The following is a 17,587-nucleotide window of genomic DNA, read 5'->3' on the forward strand; positions in this document are numbered from 1 at the left end:
TTGCCAAACAGATTCACTGTTCAGTACAAGCAAAATTTTGAAGCAATTTGTCACTGATTCAGAATAAAGAAACCCATTTTCAACTGGGTGGAATATTAGTTTGCATTTATGTGTGTGTGTGTGTGTGTGTGTGTGCGTGTGTGTGTGTGTGTGTGTGTGTGTGTGTGTGTGTGTGTGTGTGTGTGTGTGTGTGTGTGTGCATGTGTGCGTGCGTATGTGTGTGTGCAAGCCTGTGTTTTGTTGATTTGGGATTTTTCATGTTTTTTTGTTTGTTTGTTTTTGACTGTAACTGCAGTGAAGAATCTCTTTTATTACTTCTGACACATTATCAGACATGAAATTAATATAGTACAATTCTGTAAAACCCCTGAGTCACAGATGATGATGTAAAGTAGGATGCTTTCAAAAAATAATGTCATGAATATTTTTTATTAATCCATTTACTTCGAACAAAGTGCAGTAATCTGAAGAAACTTAAATGAAATCCATATTTTCTGTGAGTACTCTTAGCCTTTAAACAGCAGCAAACTGCTTGTTCGTAATGTCTACTGCAGCTAAAACAATGATACATGAAACCACTGGAGCTGAGAGGATAACTCGATTAACTTAAGTTGACTGGCAGAAAATAAATCAGCATAAATTAATTGTTTAGTCACTTTTCAACTAAAAATGCTGAAAGGTTGCTGGTATAAACTTCTTGAATGTGATAATTTTCTGCTTTACAACACTGTAAATTGAATATGTAGAGGTGTACAGGGCTTGTACTGTTGATCAGACAATATAGGCGCAGACTCTGAAAAGCGTACGCTAACTGTATGCAACTGGCTAGCCTATCCTTAGTGTTCCCACCAGAATTAACCATATCTCCTGTCAATAAAGGTAGGTTTGTATTTACCAGTAAGAATAAGTTAGTGAGAACATAAAACAGAAAAAGGATTTTGGATTCAGAATTAAAACAGAAAGCATTATGTAAAAAATAGAATTGATTATTTTCTAAAGCCTTAAAATCTCAAATACTTAAGTTGAACCTCCCCTTATCTCTTTCACCCTAGTCTTTCTTAAGGTCTCTCTCAAAATGTCACAAAAAATGTCAAACTCCATTAGACCACCAGGGGTAGCCAGACACTTCCACTTAATCAGTACTTGGAAATGGTAAAAGATCCCTCCCAGCACAGATGAGTGTCATTGTGCTTGTGGACAGCAAACAGAAAAGACAACGTTGAATTCTAGAAGCATTATGGAGCAGTGAAGAGTGTTTTTGGCAGCAGGTGGATTGTCATTTTGAATGCATATCTCAGCCACGCTGTAGGTAATTAATGAAACATTTTCTTTTTCTTTACAGATGGCAGTATAGATTTGGGATTGCATGGCACAAAAAAATGAGATGCTTTGGGATAATGATTTGATAGTACAGTGACAGGTGCAGGCTGTGCTGGACATTTCCAACATTTGGATAAACACAAGTAATAATATGACATTTTGTTTACCCATGTGCACCAGGTAATATGATATTTATGAAAGATGATACAAGATACATTTTCATTCATATTATGAATAAAAATAACATGAACAGTGCTTGTCATTTTCATTTCTGTAGAACATTTTTAGCATTTAAGAAAGGAGACATCAACAAAGTAAGAGCAGCTTCCCAACTTGCAGAGCATCCTATTAAGACAGTCATCGCCGTGAGTTGAACCTAAGGACCATTCCTATGGTGGCCAGCCAATGCCTGGCCATGGGCAACGGTTCGATAAAAGCCCCGCGGGCTGAGGAGAACAGCTGCCTGGCCTCCATCCACACAGACCCTCCTGGCCTGGACACAGACGTCCTGAGGTTAGAGTCACATCTTATGAATATCTATTGTTAGATATGACCAGTGAATTCTGTATGTTGTACAGCATCAGTCTGGAATCATTAGGGATAAGAACTACTTGGTATAAACAATATATTCTAATAATGATGCATAAGTATACAAGTAACAAAAAGGCTACTAGACTTAATTATCAATGTATGAATAGTAGAGTATTAATATGTATGTGACCAGTAGGAAATGCAACAAATTGGGCCCTGGCACAGTTTGTGGTGGCAAATAATGTGAAGTTAATAAGTTCACATTCTCACAAGGAAGAGTAGTAAAGTTGTTAAATAAAATATGATCTACTTGTCATTTGCTGTAGTGGCCCCTTAACCTTTGCTGCTGAAATGTGACCACCCACATTTTTGCTTATGTCATTGCAGCTCATCCTCACAAGAAAAACAACAGTATAGGTCTAAAATTCAGGCCAGCAAAAACAAGATATAGTTAGTTATAGTTTACGCCATCGTTCGTTATCGGCCATAGTAATTTTGACCCAGGGAAGTGATGCAGTTCAGATGACGTCAGTATAAGGTGACTCGATAACATGATTTTGCCTTATTAGAGAGAGGCAGGTTGGGTGGATGGATGGTTATAGGTGGCAAAATGTGGACTTTGCTGCAGGAGACCACTGTTCGCTTCCTGTTTCCAACCATGAATTTCATGTTTCCAACCGCAAGTTGGGACTATTTTTTTTACAAAAACGCTACGTTGTGGTGTTTACTGTTGACATGACAATGAAGATTGGGTAACTTTAAGGAAGTATAAACAATGTTTCAAGTGATCATTTTAACCCAAACCATGATCATTCCCTAACCCTAACATAGTGGTTTTTGTGCCTAAACCTAACCAGGCCTTAACAACAGCGTTGTCACACCATAAAACACAATTATTTTTTAACAGTGACTTGTTAAAAAAGTTTTGGAAAGTGGCATATTACGGTCCTATATGTCATTGTAGAGTGCATTACTATGGCCACTATAGATAGTTCAAATGTAACTAAAGGTGTTTTTTTGGAGGGTGGAATTTTAGACGTACACTGTTGTTTAATTATGAGAATGTGTTGGTCATTGTGGTTTGGCAAGGTCCAGTAGAGAATTTGTTTGCGACAAGAATTTCAACCCTTTGTTGGGCTGTCATTAGTTCTTGCTTCTCAAAACACTACAAATATAGAAACTGTTCTGGAAATGCCACAAAATTCAGTTTCTAAATAACTGTGGAGCAAAATAATCCTTCAAACTAAATGACAAAATATGTAATGTAATGTAATGTAATGTAAAAAGATTCATATTAGCATTTTCTGATTTTCTACTGCTGTAGTTCAGGTTTGGTTAGGTTTAGGCTCAAAAACAACCCTGTTAAAGGGTTGGCAAAAGATCATGGTTTGGGTTTCCTTGGTTACAATTAGGGAAAGATTCTGGCGTGGGTTGGGGTTAGGGTTAGGGTTAGGGAGTTAGCTACTGTAAAATAGCTGCTGTGTTAAGGGGAACCTTCATCATCATGGTTAAAAGAACTACTTAGGGAATGATTATGGTCATAGTCCAACAAATGGTAGAAAATGGGAAACAAACAGTGGTCTACAGTGTCAAAGTTATATGTTTTCTTGGTAACACTTTAAGTCCCTTTTTAAGTCCCCCATTTAGCATTTACAAGCAGTATATAAAAAGTTGATACATGGTTTACACACTATAATACTTTCTATTAAACAATACACCTACACTAAACTTCATATTGAAACCATTTTCCTTCATTTGAAAGACAGCTCAGGGGACATCATCTCTGCTGAAGGTTATGTTTCTATTATAAGACCAGTCGAACTAAATTAACACTGATGAAAGCTGGAACACTGAGCGGTTCATGGTAGTCATACGAAACTGTAACCAACGTAGTTTAGCCTAAACAGATACAGTGTAGATATCAGGTTACAAAGTACTGAGTATCTGCTCTTTGCTTGAGTAGGAGTAGGACTCAAAGGCAGTTTAAAGGTAAGTTAAGTCAGGGCAAGAGAATTGTGTCACGTCAGAGGGCTCAGTAGATTTATGACAGCACAGCATGATACACACTACCGGGCCTAATGATAGGTCGCAACATCATTTTACACTGGGCTTCCATAGGAATGCTCATCCACCTTTTGGCACATTTCACTATGTTAATTGATTAATAAATAAAACAAGGAATTTTGAGAGTCATTTTTTCATTGAAACATTCAATTCAGTTCAATTCAAATTTATTTGTATAGCACCATTTCATATAAATGCAGTTCAAAATGCTTTACAAAAATGCCAAATATTAAAAAAAAGTAAAAAAAAAAAAAAAAGTAATTGATTGGTCTATCTGGCCATGCTTCACCATTTCTCATTAGATGTTTTCTGGACTGCACTTTCATGCAGTGAAAAGTACAGCACTACTATACTTTGTGTACAGTAATCTGGTTTTGTGATGCTGCTTTTATGTGCACTTAGAGACTGAACAGATTCTAATCGTCAGGTTGCGGATCACACACCTAGAGACTGAGCTGGCACAACGTGACCAAGAGTTTAGAGCCCAGGAGCTCCAGTTGCAGCATCTACGGAGGGAACTGGAGGCCAAGATCTCCCAGATTGACAAGCTCCAGGATGCTATTGGCTACAACAACAGCTTGGGCCGCTCGCCACCGAACCTTTGCCACCACAGCCACCGCCGCTTCAGCGTCATTAACCAGGGTCCCAGCCGCTTCCACAGGGTCGCCGTAGAGGTCCACCGCAGGCTCAAAGCTAAAGAGGGTGTCTCTGCTGAACCAACCTCAGAGAACTTCTGCGGGGGTTTCAGAGCTACACACATGTCCATCGCAAAGCCTGTCCGCAAAGACTCAAAGTAAGTTAAAGAGTATGAAACACCAATCCCCTATAAACTTGAAAGGTAGCTATAAAAAGTTTGTTTTTTCATCCTTCACAGAGCATGGTGACTCTGCTCAAATTCATGTCTTTTGCAATGGATTACATTAGTTACATCTATTTTATGAATGGGAAAGTGTATCCACTGATGCTTCTAAAACCATTCCTGTAACATAATTTAGATCTTACACCTCCTGGTAGATATTATGATGGGAACAAACTGTTTTTGTCTTTCCACATCGTCACTGTGTCAGATTTGATAGTAAAAGAGTGTTACATTCTTGCTGTGACTTGGCTGAGTGACATGGCAGACTACGCATTGGACCCCAACCAATCATAGCTCAGTGACCCCACTGTTACTCCTGACAGCACTAACAATGAATGTTTGCATATTGAATCAGAGGTTTATGAATGATAGTGAACTCTTGAACCATTTACTACATACTCAGCAGTGAAGGTGGACTCTGTCTTATTCCTTCACACTCAGTAGAGAGAGGGCAAGTATGCCCAGCATACTTAACATAATGCAGAAAGTAATGTCTTACCAACAGGTGTGATTACCAATAATTTTGGTATAATGCTCCTGACCCAAAGGTCACATGTAAAAGTTGGCAAACTCTGCGTGTTTTTGGTGAGAAGTTGTGTCAAACTGGGAACAAAATTCGGCCCTGGCAATTTTCGTCGATTTTCCCCAACATACCCAAACATACACATGTTGCATTAAACAATATCAGGCTATTTATAACATATAGGCTAAGCAATAGATATCAAGTTGACACACACAAGAGGCGCACTTAGGATTTTATTTGTTTGACAATTGATATAGGCAACAAAGCTCTCAGCGCACTTATGCTACAATCTGTAACTTCACAAATAAAACAAATATGGCATAATGATATGTCATGAACATAGTATATGACAAAATGCAATGCTGTCATCATGAAGCAAAAAAGCCAAAACTTGATTTTCGCACTGGATAAAAGCTTTCCTATGATGATCTGGAAATGTGAGAGCTATTTATAGTCAATCATCCAACACTGTGTTTGCAGCTTATCTGATGCAGTTCACACATCAGGCTTAACAGTCAGGAATTCATGCTACGACACTATTTAATCGTTCATTCACTGCTCTTGTCAGGCTGTGACAAGCAGCATGCCTATACCCTATTGGAGCGGACCCAGTGACGTATTTTCGTGGAGGTATAATGACCAATTTAAGCAGCACTCGGTTTGTTTGGTATTTTGGTATTAACCTTGAAAATCGCTTTGCACGTCTGTGTAGTATTTTGGTGACCAGTGCAGAGCACACTGTGACAGGTTTGACAGAGGCACAGACAGTAGTGCAAAGACAGCTATTGTATTTTGGTTGAAATTTGGTCCTAGATGTTGCCCTGAAAACAGACATCTCAGAACTAGGTCAATTTGTGACGCAACATCAATCAGCTGCTGCTTTTGGGATTTGTCAACAGGATCAAACTAAATACTTGCTGCAGATGTGCTGCAACAATGGATTTATGCTTAAAATATGAATAATTTATATCAGTTAAACACTCTCCAACCAAAACTCTCCAACATTTAACTAATGTGGTAGTCTGCATTAATCTACAGTATAAATGAACGTGGGTGATTCTCATCTGTTTTTCACATCTGTTTATACTGTATGAGAAGTTTCTCTTTCAGTTCATTAAATCCCTGCAGCATCTAAAGGCAGCAGGACAGATATGTTGATAAATCTGCAGCCTCTGAGAAGTGCAGCGCCAGAGCGCAGCACCATAACGCACAGCTGTTCACTGTGTTTACCTTCATTAAATCATCTGATGTCACCAGGCTGCTATAGTATAACCACACACCTCTACACACATCAGACTGGCTGATTATATCTCAATATTCTGCTCTTTTATGAAGGAGATGTCGCTCATCAGCCTCTCTTCCAACTTTCTTCTTAGCAAAGGTGATGTTTCATGTTTTATCCTTAAAACACATGGCAGTGCAAACGCTGTTGTGTAACATTAATTACTAAACTATGCGACCATGTATGAGGTGAGATACATTAAAATTATTGCTGAAATAGTGTTGGTCCAATGATTGATTTTCAAAATCAATTTCTTTTTTTATTCCTATTGTTATTATAGTAGCTAACTGATGGAAAAACCTACTCCATCTGTCTTTGGCTGCAGATTTGTGGTGATGTGTGTTCATATTGTGAACCAGACTTTTCCTTAAGAAAATCTTTCTGTTTCTTTAGCTGTGGTTATCACATTTAACTGTGATTGGCACAACTCTTTAAGAGCTATGAGAGCAGTGATGTCACTGGCTGAGAGAGTATTTATTAATCACCACAACCACGGATCTATATTCACCTTCACTCAGCCCTTTTGCACATTGCGGTGCTGCACATACATGAACCAAAATAGCAGGTGCACATGGAGAAGCCCAAACAGTCTGTGTGCCTGAGGCCTGACACCTTGTGCTTGTCATTGCACTTGCATGTTTAAAATAGAGCCCCAAGAGTGACTAATCGGCTGACATCATTTAAAAAAAACAGTACAGCACAGTAGTTTTAGGGAGCGAATAGAATAGCATGTCCTCTTAGGCAGTGAGAAGACATCTCATCAGTGCACTCTTCTCTGCCATCCTGTCGATTATTCCATCAGTGTCTAAAGCCATAAGAATGTCTTTTGCTGTAGCCATAAGCATGAACACTTCAAGATGTAGTGCTCTGTAATCTATTCTTGATGAATTTTAAAGTTGAAAAGCTGCGCTTGCATGCCACTTGCGTAATGGACAGCGTCAGGTCCTGAGCTCTGCTGTTAACACTGTCAATTCAACTCAATTCAATTTTAATTTTATTTCAAACATGTTAAAAGACAAAAAACAAAATAAAATATAAAAGCAAGAAAACAAAACAAACAAAATCATCAGCAAACACATACATCAAAATCTCAGTTAACAATTCAAATAAGGTATTCCATGTTTGAAAAGGAGAAGGAAGAAGTTAAAAATATTTCTAGTCCTACCCATTTTTTTTGTTTTAACAATAAACTTTAAACAATTAATATGAAAACTCAACTATCCACCACCAGTGTCAGTGATACCCATCTCTGTCAAATCAAACAAGAACCAAAAATTTAGACAGAACAAGAACAAAACAGTCAAATTAATTACAAACCAATCACTCAAACAACACAAGAACAAATCAGTCACATTGGAAACAAACAAAACATCACAAATCCATCCCATATCTGTTCAATATGTTATTTTTAAAAAGTCTTCTTTTTGTTCCATGTTTTCATTTCTTCACTGCAGTTGTTCCATACATTAACTCCTTTGATTGTGACACAATGATATTTTGCATTGTCCTTACTAAATGAAAGATGTATGCAAACAGGAGGTAAAGAGAGCTGATTCAATTTAAACACTGAGCACTGTAAACTGAGTTATTTACTGCAACAAGTCTGCCTCAAATCTGGCAATAGCCAATCAATTTCAAGCAGGACTCTGCACACAGACAGTTCTTTGTAAAGCCATCATACTTGCTGAAGAAGTAAAGACAAAGCACTGAGACTATAAACAAATTTTAGCCATAATTTATTATATGTCATTTAAACAGTTTGATCAACTGTGATCAACCAAAACAGGATATCATCGGCAGGAGGATGCAACAGCTACCCCCCGCCCCCCAACTGTGTGCAGATGTGAAAAGCTGTTATTAGCATGGCAGGATAATAGGAAGACATGGAGGTAAACAAAAGGCCACAGGATCTAAATGTAGGGTCTGGATCATTATGGGCTTCAATTACACAACCTATGCTGCCTCCCTTGCCCACTACTCTCAGGCTCATTCAGCAGCCTCCTTTTCACTGAATGCACTAGCATATCATCTGTGTGATGTGGTAATCAGGGACACACACAAACACAAGCTCAGTGAAATTTGCTGAATAAATTGATAGTAACTGCAAAGATTAATGCAGTGGCTTGGACCTAGAACACAAATTTGCAAGATTTAATTGGCCATGTCTGATAAAAACAGAACAGTATTTATACAGTACAGATAAGACCACATATGTTATTGAAATGTTATGAAAATAATAACAATTCTAGCATCCAATTCAAGATACCTCCTCTCCTGTAACAAATATGAGAACATTTCTTTAACCTGTAGTTTTACACTAAACCATATGTTGCTTTGGACAATGGCAACAACACATTCTCCTGCCTCAATGTAACAATTTTTAATAAAGCATGTCATTTTCTCTTCATTCTTGCCCTATGTGGCGCATCTCAATTTTCATGGGAGGTGGGAATATTTTATAGTTCCAGCAGTGGCAATGCAAGGGTATTGTGTTTACTGGACAAATATACACGTTGAACATTTAACTTTTGAAAAAAAACAAGCAAAACATCACACAACACTTTTTTTCCCTCACATACTGTATATATTATATTGACTGACTGATATTATATCTATTACTGTTTTTTAACTATATGTACAATGGTTGAATAATTCATTCACAGTGGATAATGCAATCTAAGATTTGCCACTGAATTCATGCTAACTTTTTAAACAAGGTCCTTGATTTCTGACAGAGGTAGACAAAAACAGCTTCTCATTTTTAGACAACTATTGCACTAGTGGCAGAGTTTATCAGCTGAAGCTAGCTAGATAATTAACATAAACTCCAGGGTCTGCTGAAAACTCTCCAGTTGACTTGTATGAAAAGGAAAGACTTGAAAGGGGATCTAAGAGCATTTGATGGTTGCATACATGATATTATACTGAGTCCTGTGTAATGAGTATCCTGCATAGGGACCGTGTAGAAGACATGGAAATACATGATCAGCATGCATTTTTTATAGACATTAGCCCTAGGCCTAGACATAGAAACATAGAAATACATAGTAAGTTGTTTGGACAAACAACATGAAGATTAGATTCATGCTTTATAGATCATATTTTCAAGCATTTTCCTTGTACAAGAGAAAGGGCTTCAAGGTGAAGGACAAACTGATGCATTTGGCAAAAGTATCTCAGGTAATAATAGTATAAATAGCACAGAAACACTAACGTTAGCCTAAAGTCTGATATAGTAGCTTTACTATCTAGGATAGTGTTACATTTGTTCTCATGACATGTGAGAACACACTAAAAAATGTAACTAAATAAGATGTTTTCTAATATAACCTTTAACCCCACAAAATACTGTAGTTAGCTTATGCTAACTCTTGGACTTGGATGTAATGTCATATTACTACTGTAGTAAGCTAGCCAGGCTTGTTTACTTTGGCAGCTTACTTCAGAGCAGACAAACACTTTTAACTCATTCCTTACACTTTTGCTCTTATGTTATTGCTTTTGGAAAGACAATTGAAAGAAGACTTAACCCTCCAAAGTCTTTAGATACAAAGTATCACTCTCATTAGAACCCATGCATACCACTTCAGCATGTAGAGAAATTAAAAACTTGCCAGAAATGCCATGCACAGTTACGGTTGCTGAGCACTGATATCATTTTAATCTAAAAATGTCATCTTTTTAACTTTTTACATGGGGCTCTCTTTCAGCCAAAAGAATAATATTGATGAACTGAAAAAGGTGCAAACCATTTTGCTTTGCTTGCTTCTTTTTCCAGTGCAATATACTTGTACTTGACATTATTGTGTCAGAAAAAGCAGTGTATTAATTTGTGCTACACAGAATCAGTCTGAATATGAATAACTCAAGCACACACCCCCTTACTTACCCATTTAGCAGGTACAAAACTACTTATCTCACTTACTCTCCAACACTGCTCTTCACTCTGCACACAAGAGGGACATTGATTTGTTGACCTTCATAATTAGAAAGTGACTTTTTTTCACTGACTGTTTCTGCTTCTTCTTTCCATCCCAGTACCAAGAAGCTCATCAATGATGCCATCATGAACAATGACTTTCTGAAGAGGCTAGAGCCACAGCACATGAGAGAGATGGTTGACTGTATGTACGAGAAGGTTTACACCAAGGGACAGCTCGTCATCCAGGAGGGGGAACCCGGAAACTACCTCTACGTACTAGCAGGTCAGTTCAGCAGAATACATGGAGCTCTGATGGGACTTTCTGCCCACTTAAAACTAGAAATGTTGAGAGATTTGGGGGATATTACCTTGTATGTTTTTGTACATTTTGGACAACACCAGTTGGCGTTTAGGAAAAGTCATGGAGGTAATATTGTAATTATAAAATTTCCTAAAATTCATCACAGCAGGTAAGATAGAGAAGTCTTCCTTGTGTCAGATATTTTTATTATAATAATAACTACAAGAAACCTGGTTCAGTATTTTTTCCTTTTAGCTGTTGTCAAAGATGTTGTACAGTTGAGTTAATAGTCATGAGTCTATCCCTCTGGCCATGAGGTGGAGGGATAGTAACACAAAGAGGGAATTTGGTATGTAGTAAACAGTTATCAGACAAGTCAAAATACAACTAAATACATCAATAAATAAGAATAAATAATAATAATTAAATAATTAAAACAGGGAGTAAACTTAAACCTCCGATCAGTTTGTAACAAAATCGAAAAGCTTTTTCAAAAGTATAACAGCAACCATCAGTAATTCTTACAACGTAAACATGTGACATGTGACAACATGACAGATGTCAGAGACAGAAAAAATTATATATATATTCAAAAAAAAATTAGAATCTGCTTTTTTCTCCAAAACATAAACAAATCCAACCAAAATGTAGATAATAAAATTGGGTTGGATTATATATTGTGGTTTCCACACTGCAGAGGGCTTGCTGGAGGTAATCCAGAATGGGAAGCTGCTGGGGGACATGGGTCCTGGTACAGCGTTTGGAGAACTGGCCATACTGTACAACTGTAAGAGAACAGCCTCTGTAAAAGGTGAGTGACAGCAGCATTGAACAAAACAAAACCATCTGGGGTTCTTAGTATGGCTCACCTTTGGGATTATATCCATGCATTCACTCCCAGCTGCTCACCTATATTCATGTTCTGTGTATTTAACAACCATATCCACTTCATCTGTAAGATACCTGCTGACAGTGTGGCACATGAGCAGATGAGAATTCACTGGGGGAGATATTAAATATATTTTCAAATTACTCATCCATATCTTACATACTGTATGGGTGTGCTGATATTTTCATTCTAACAAGCTATTTTTTGTATAGCTGTAGCATGAATTAATAGGTTTTCAAAGGTTGAAAGAAAATAATAAGTGGAGCTTGGTGTGCCACTAGAATAATGAAGACTTTCATGGTGTTTAATTATAATTATTTTAAAATACATCAATCTCAAAAGAGTTAATACAAATGTATGAATTACATTTGCATTTCAATAATGCATTAATAAACCTAAAGTAAAATAAAACATAAGCAGATCATTTTGTATTTAGAATTGTCTTTCCCTCTTCTGACTTAAAATGATGAATTCATGATTGGATTTTAAAATAGATAGTCTATGACTTTATCTTAAGTGTACATTTTTGCTTTCAGTTTTTTCTTGTGTTGCACACAAATGGTTGCTAGAAAATAGATTTTTTTTGAAAGTTATTACTGCAACTTTGACCTGATGGTTGTACAATGGAGTACAATTACACCATGTCCTTACTGAATGCGTCAGCAACAAAGTCAGTTTGATTGCTTTTTTTTCTATTGGAATGTCCTAACTGGCCACGAGCAACACAGCACTGTGCAATGCAGTGCGCCATTTTGACCTGAACTTTTATTGGACGCCCTGTTTCTATTTGCTTCCTGTTGCTTGCGTTGAAAGTGGAGGAACAGCTGGTTAATTTAGTTGAAATGAGGAGTTATCGCTACGATACCTCCTCATCTCCAACCTAAATAAGGTAGCAGCTGGCTGGTAGGAGATTGCCAGGGAGCTGGAAGTTTCTGGTTAAGTTGATGTTGGCTATAATATATGTCATTTCCAGTAAAGAAATATCTAAATATCACAATATAAAATGTGTTTTCTGTTTAAAAAGTACAAATGTAGGATAGCAAGTTCTCACACATCTTTTACTTGAGTGGACACATCTCTAGTCTGATCTTGAGTGCACAGCTGATAGGTAGGTGGTATGTGAAGGTTGGTTGGCTCAGCATATATCTTTTATGGATTAAGCTTCACTTCCTGTTTCTTTATCTTGTTTTTAAAACTATAAAAGTTTAAAAATTTGTGACATATGTTTCAGTGTTGTAGTCAAGTTACTAGATCTCGAGGCCAAGTCGAGTCTGAGTCATCAAGGTTGAGTCTGAGTCGAGTTCCAAAATGGGTTCCAGTGCTCCACTCTGGCACAGTATATATATATATATATATATATATATATATATATATATATATAGTATATACAGTGCATTACTGAAAATGTATAAATATTGTAAGAATGCTAGAATACTGTCACACGTAAGCAAATGTAAATCTATGTTGTGCATTCTTGCATTAAAGTCTTTTTTTTAAAAAAACAAACAAAAAAAACATCCACTCTTCATCTTCTTACACCATTATCATTAATTAATTCAATGCCTATGCAGAAATGTGAAAACTACTATTTGCAGCTGGTTTTATGCAGAGTTATGTGCTAGAACTATTTTCGGCTGAACAACATGTCCTGACTCAACCCAATCGCCAGAACAAAACATTGGCATTGAACATTTCTGCAAACCACAGAAATGTTGAATATCTACATTTTAACACATGTAATACGTAGCATATTAACATTTCAACAAAACATATCATCTCAACATTTCGACCAAACATAGAATACGGTATTAACATTTCTATCCGTTGAATAATGATGTTTTATGATGTGACAACGCTATGGTTAAGGTCTTGTTGGGTTTAGGCACAAAGACCACTTGGTTAGGGTTAGGGAAAGATCATGGTTTGGGTTAAAATAAAATAAAAACAGCTGTAAATGTCCTGACGTCTCACTAAAAACACCCACCCAGTTTTGTTGGTTGAAACGGGAAGCGGGCATTGGTCTCGAACCGTGCTCTCTGCTGATTTCCAACTTTTACAACTTTCTGTCAAGAAACTTACCCCTCCTCCTCCCAATAGGAAAGTCAGCTCATATAGATCACATGTGAACTTCGTCACTTTAGAAATGTTGAGATGATGCGTATTTTGGAAATGTTGATATGATACTTTTTGTTGAAATGTTAATACGCTACGTTTTGTAGAAATGTTGAGATGATGTTTTGTTGAAATGGTTTGCAGAAACGTACAATGCCAACGTTATATTCTGGCGACTGGGCTGCCTGACTCCAGCTCCATACTTAACACCTAGACACATAGACATCTTATCTGACTGTTGGAAGGAAGGTGAATAAGCATACAACTATTCCTCTAACATAATTTGTGCACTGCAGATAATTTGGACTTTATAAGCACTCAGTAGCTACAATCTAGTCATTTTATATACAGTATATTGTGTGCAAAGTCTGGAACAAATACAGTGTGCAGAAGTTATGACAAACATGTTTTTCATTGAATATTAAGTGGTGAAAAACCTTCAAAGCTAATATCAAAAAGTGCAATGGATTTGTGATAAGCCATTGATATGATGATGAAAAAAAATTAAACTGTTTATCTTTATTTACATAATTTTTTTGAATCTTACCAAATGCCTTTAAAAAAAAAAGCTACTTTTTATGTCACCTTGTTGGTCAGTATCATTTCTCACTGGGGGGAATTTGTAGTTCTTTTATGCAGCGTACTTATAAATTACCTGTTCATTAAGAAGGACCCCACACTATCCTCCAGAGCAAGGATAATGTGATGGGTTTAATGAGTTGTTAATACTTCCACTCTCATCCAGCTGTGTCCCAGTCTCACATCTGGGTACTGGACCGCAAGACCTTCCAGACTATCATGATGCGAACCACACAGGCCAGACATGAGGAGTACTTCAGCTTTCTGCGCAGGTACTAAGAACCTGACATACTCTACAAAGAAACTTGTGTTTTCAGCATGAAAGGTTGACAGTATACTCTAAAGAAACTTTGACATGTTTGTAAAGACTATATATTGCTGTCAAGTATAGTATGGCATCCACTGGTCTGTTTGCCCATGTGCGTCGCTAAGAGGACCTAGCTTGGGGCTCATGGGACCAAAATTTCTCAGTCCCCACAAAGGCCCCTTTTGTGCATCCACTTTTTTGGATCAAAGTGGGCTGTGAGTAGGAGAGGTGTAATTCACATGAGTATGCCAAGTAATAATAAACTATTTTTCAGTATTTTAGTACAGCTTCATGAATACCAGTATTGGAAAATTACCCTGCAATATCATGATATTACTTTAAGGCATTGAGACCCATCCTTTGACACAGTTTCACTAAAAATATGTTTCAAAAGACAACAATAAAGTATTCACAAGGACAGGGAATTGTTTGCTCCCTGTTTCCAAATATCTGTTGTACTACCAATATCCACTGACACATTCATCTGAAAACACCTGCACTCTCTCATTATTAGTCCATCTTTCTCTATCCTGTTTACTGCCACCCCTGACCAATTTATTACATCTTGTTAGTGATGTAAGATATGCTTTTAATGGCCAATTAATTAGCTAGCATCCAACTATATTGTAATATTAACTAGCACTATGCTGCAGTGATTCAGCAATTATAGTTGTGGGGTTCTTCTATAGTTCTATATAACTCATGGTTGCTAGTTAATGTAATGGTCAGTATATTGTATCATATTGTTTTCTTACATTTTTAACCAATTTTTGTTAAATCTGACAAGTTACTTATCATCAATTGCATTATATCTAATGTGTGTATGTCTTTGTTTCTGTATAAGTGTATCTCTACTCCGAGAACTGCCTGAGGAGAAACTAGCCAAGATAGTTGATTGTCTTGAAGTTGTGAGTCTTTTCTAATTCTTTTTTTTTTTTTTAAATATAAATTCTGTACACTATCTGTTTTTGAATAAATTGTTTAAGATTGCATTTGAGTGGACAAGACAAAGACCGACCATCTATCTTTTTAGGACTATTTTGAAAAAGGAGAGTACATTATCAGAGAAGGTGAAGAGGGGAACACTTTCTTTATTATCGCGAAAGGAGAGGTGAGATTTCTCTTGCAATCTTGATATTTTTTCATTGAAAGCAAAAACTAAACTTTTTTAAATCATTTTTTGAACATTTCGAAACTTGGGTGATGTGGCGGAGTTTTGGCAGTACTTGTATGAGGAAGCCAGTGAGGGATCATGTTCTTGTCACTCCATTACTGTCTGATCTCAGTAGCCCTTCAGTAATTTACAACAGGCTCTGATGATTTAAACATAAGATTTAATGCCTTTTCGGAGATGAACTCAGAGTTTAAATGTAATATTTGTTGCTGCCAAATTAGATTGTCTGCGGGTAAATTTAAGGTTCATGTATTTATTGGACAATCAGCATTCTACAATAGCTCTGCTTAGGTGGCCTTTAGGCCATTTTTATTTAATGTTTTGCCACATTAAATAAAAATGAATAAATACATATATAATAAAATGTCAAGGACCAGAGGCAGTGTGGTGTGTGATATTATGTTTTGTTTATACATTATAGTGAGGATGACAGGGGTATCTGTTAAGAACATCTTACTCTTGATGCAGTTGAAAGCTCAGGAAGGACATTTAAAATACATCAACATTTAAGGAAACTTTCAGTTTTTATACTAACTGACTTGCAAAAGAATGATTCTCTCAGTGTTCATGATTAAAACAATACAGCTAATGTTGACAGACCAAACACCAATGCATGAACTGTGGTTCTTGCTGTGCTCATTCTAATGTTTGCCATCTGCAGGTGATAGTCACTCAGAGCACAGAGGGCTGTGCTGAACCACAGGAAATCAAGACCTTGGGAGTTGGAGACTACTTTGGAGAGAAAGCTCTGATCAGGTACAAACAACATCTTTACTGTATTTTGTATTTTTGTATGTGCTGTGTATGTGTTTTCACACAGTACGTTAAAGGACAAGTTCACAATTTTTCAAGTCTGTCTTAAGACATCAGGTGACCAAAAGAACATTGAAACATGTTTTTTCTTGCTGTAATCATTCCTCCTGTTCATACTGACCATTAGAAGATCCCTTCATAATGCACTTACAATGTAAGTGATGGGGGACAAAATCCACAGTCCTCCTTCTGTGCAAAAATGTATTTTAAATTTTATCTGAAGCTAATATGAAGCTGCCATCCAAATGAGTCAAATCAAGTAGATATTTTTCAGCGATACAGCCTTTTTAGTGCCAAAGTTCCTCTTTTTGTTACTATACTTCCACCGCAGCTCAACAGGGAAACACTGTCTGAGGAAACACAAAGAGGGAATCTGATTATTGCACTAAATGACTGTGTGGACACACTGTGGATTTTGGCCTCCATCACTTACATTGAAAGCACATTTGAAGGGGATCTTTTAATAGCCAGTATGAACAGAAAGAATGATTACAGTGAGGAAAACCTCTTTCACTCTTTTGGACCTATCCTTTAAGATCTCCTGGCCACCAAATATGTAAGTACTAAATTACTGACGCACATCCATAAAGTTGTGTGACTCACAGGAGTCTGACTGTTAAGCTCCATACATGCAGGATCATACACTTACCAGAATGGAACTTAATAACATCTTTCCTTTAGAGGTTACAAAATAATATTTAACAAATCATCATCTCTGTAGTTCTATTCATGAGACAGAGGAAAAAATCCCCTCTTCAGGACATTCAGAACATACTATATGAATGTATCCTCCCATAGCAAACAATAGAAATGATCCTTCATGTTTCAGCTGTGTGACATGAACATGCTCACCACGCAGTTTGTTTGATTCCAATATGAGCTGTGGGCTGTGTGAACAAAGACATGCCTCA

General features: G+C 36.9%; 1 protein-coding gene across 2 annotated transcripts in view; it reads left to right on the plus strand.

The window, feature by feature from the left end:
- The first annotated feature begins 1,213 nt into the window (after nucleotides 1-1,213).
- The window catches only part of LOC121911789 (cGMP-dependent protein kinase 2), a 32,040-nt gene continuing 15,666 nt past the window's right edge, over nucleotides 1,214-17,587 (plus strand). For both annotated transcript variants that reach the window (XR_006099951.1, XM_042433641.1), the window contains exons 1-9: nucleotides 1,214-1,309; nucleotides 1,598-1,833; nucleotides 4,343-4,708; nucleotides 10,618-10,784; nucleotides 11,500-11,613; nucleotides 14,549-14,654; nucleotides 15,534-15,597; nucleotides 15,723-15,800; nucleotides 16,525-16,619. Coding sequence is in view for 1 of the 2 variants with exons in the window: in XM_042433641.1 (XP_042289575.1) it covers nucleotides 1,712-1,833; nucleotides 4,343-4,708; nucleotides 10,618-10,784; nucleotides 11,500-11,613; nucleotides 14,549-14,654; nucleotides 15,534-15,597; nucleotides 15,723-15,800; nucleotides 16,525-16,619 (1,112 nt within the window). In the remaining variant the exon portion in view is untranslated. The remainder of the gene's footprint in view (nucleotides 1,310-1,597; nucleotides 1,834-4,342; nucleotides 4,709-10,617; nucleotides 10,785-11,499; nucleotides 11,614-14,548; nucleotides 14,655-15,533; nucleotides 15,598-15,722; nucleotides 15,801-16,524; nucleotides 16,620-17,587) is intronic.

This window comes from Thunnus maccoyii, chromosome 14 (genome assembly GCF_910596095.1).
Source record: "Thunnus maccoyii chromosome 14, fThuMac1.1, whole genome shotgun sequence".
Classification (NCBI taxonomy): Eukaryota; Metazoa; Chordata; class Actinopteri; order Scombriformes; family Scombridae; genus Thunnus; species Thunnus maccoyii.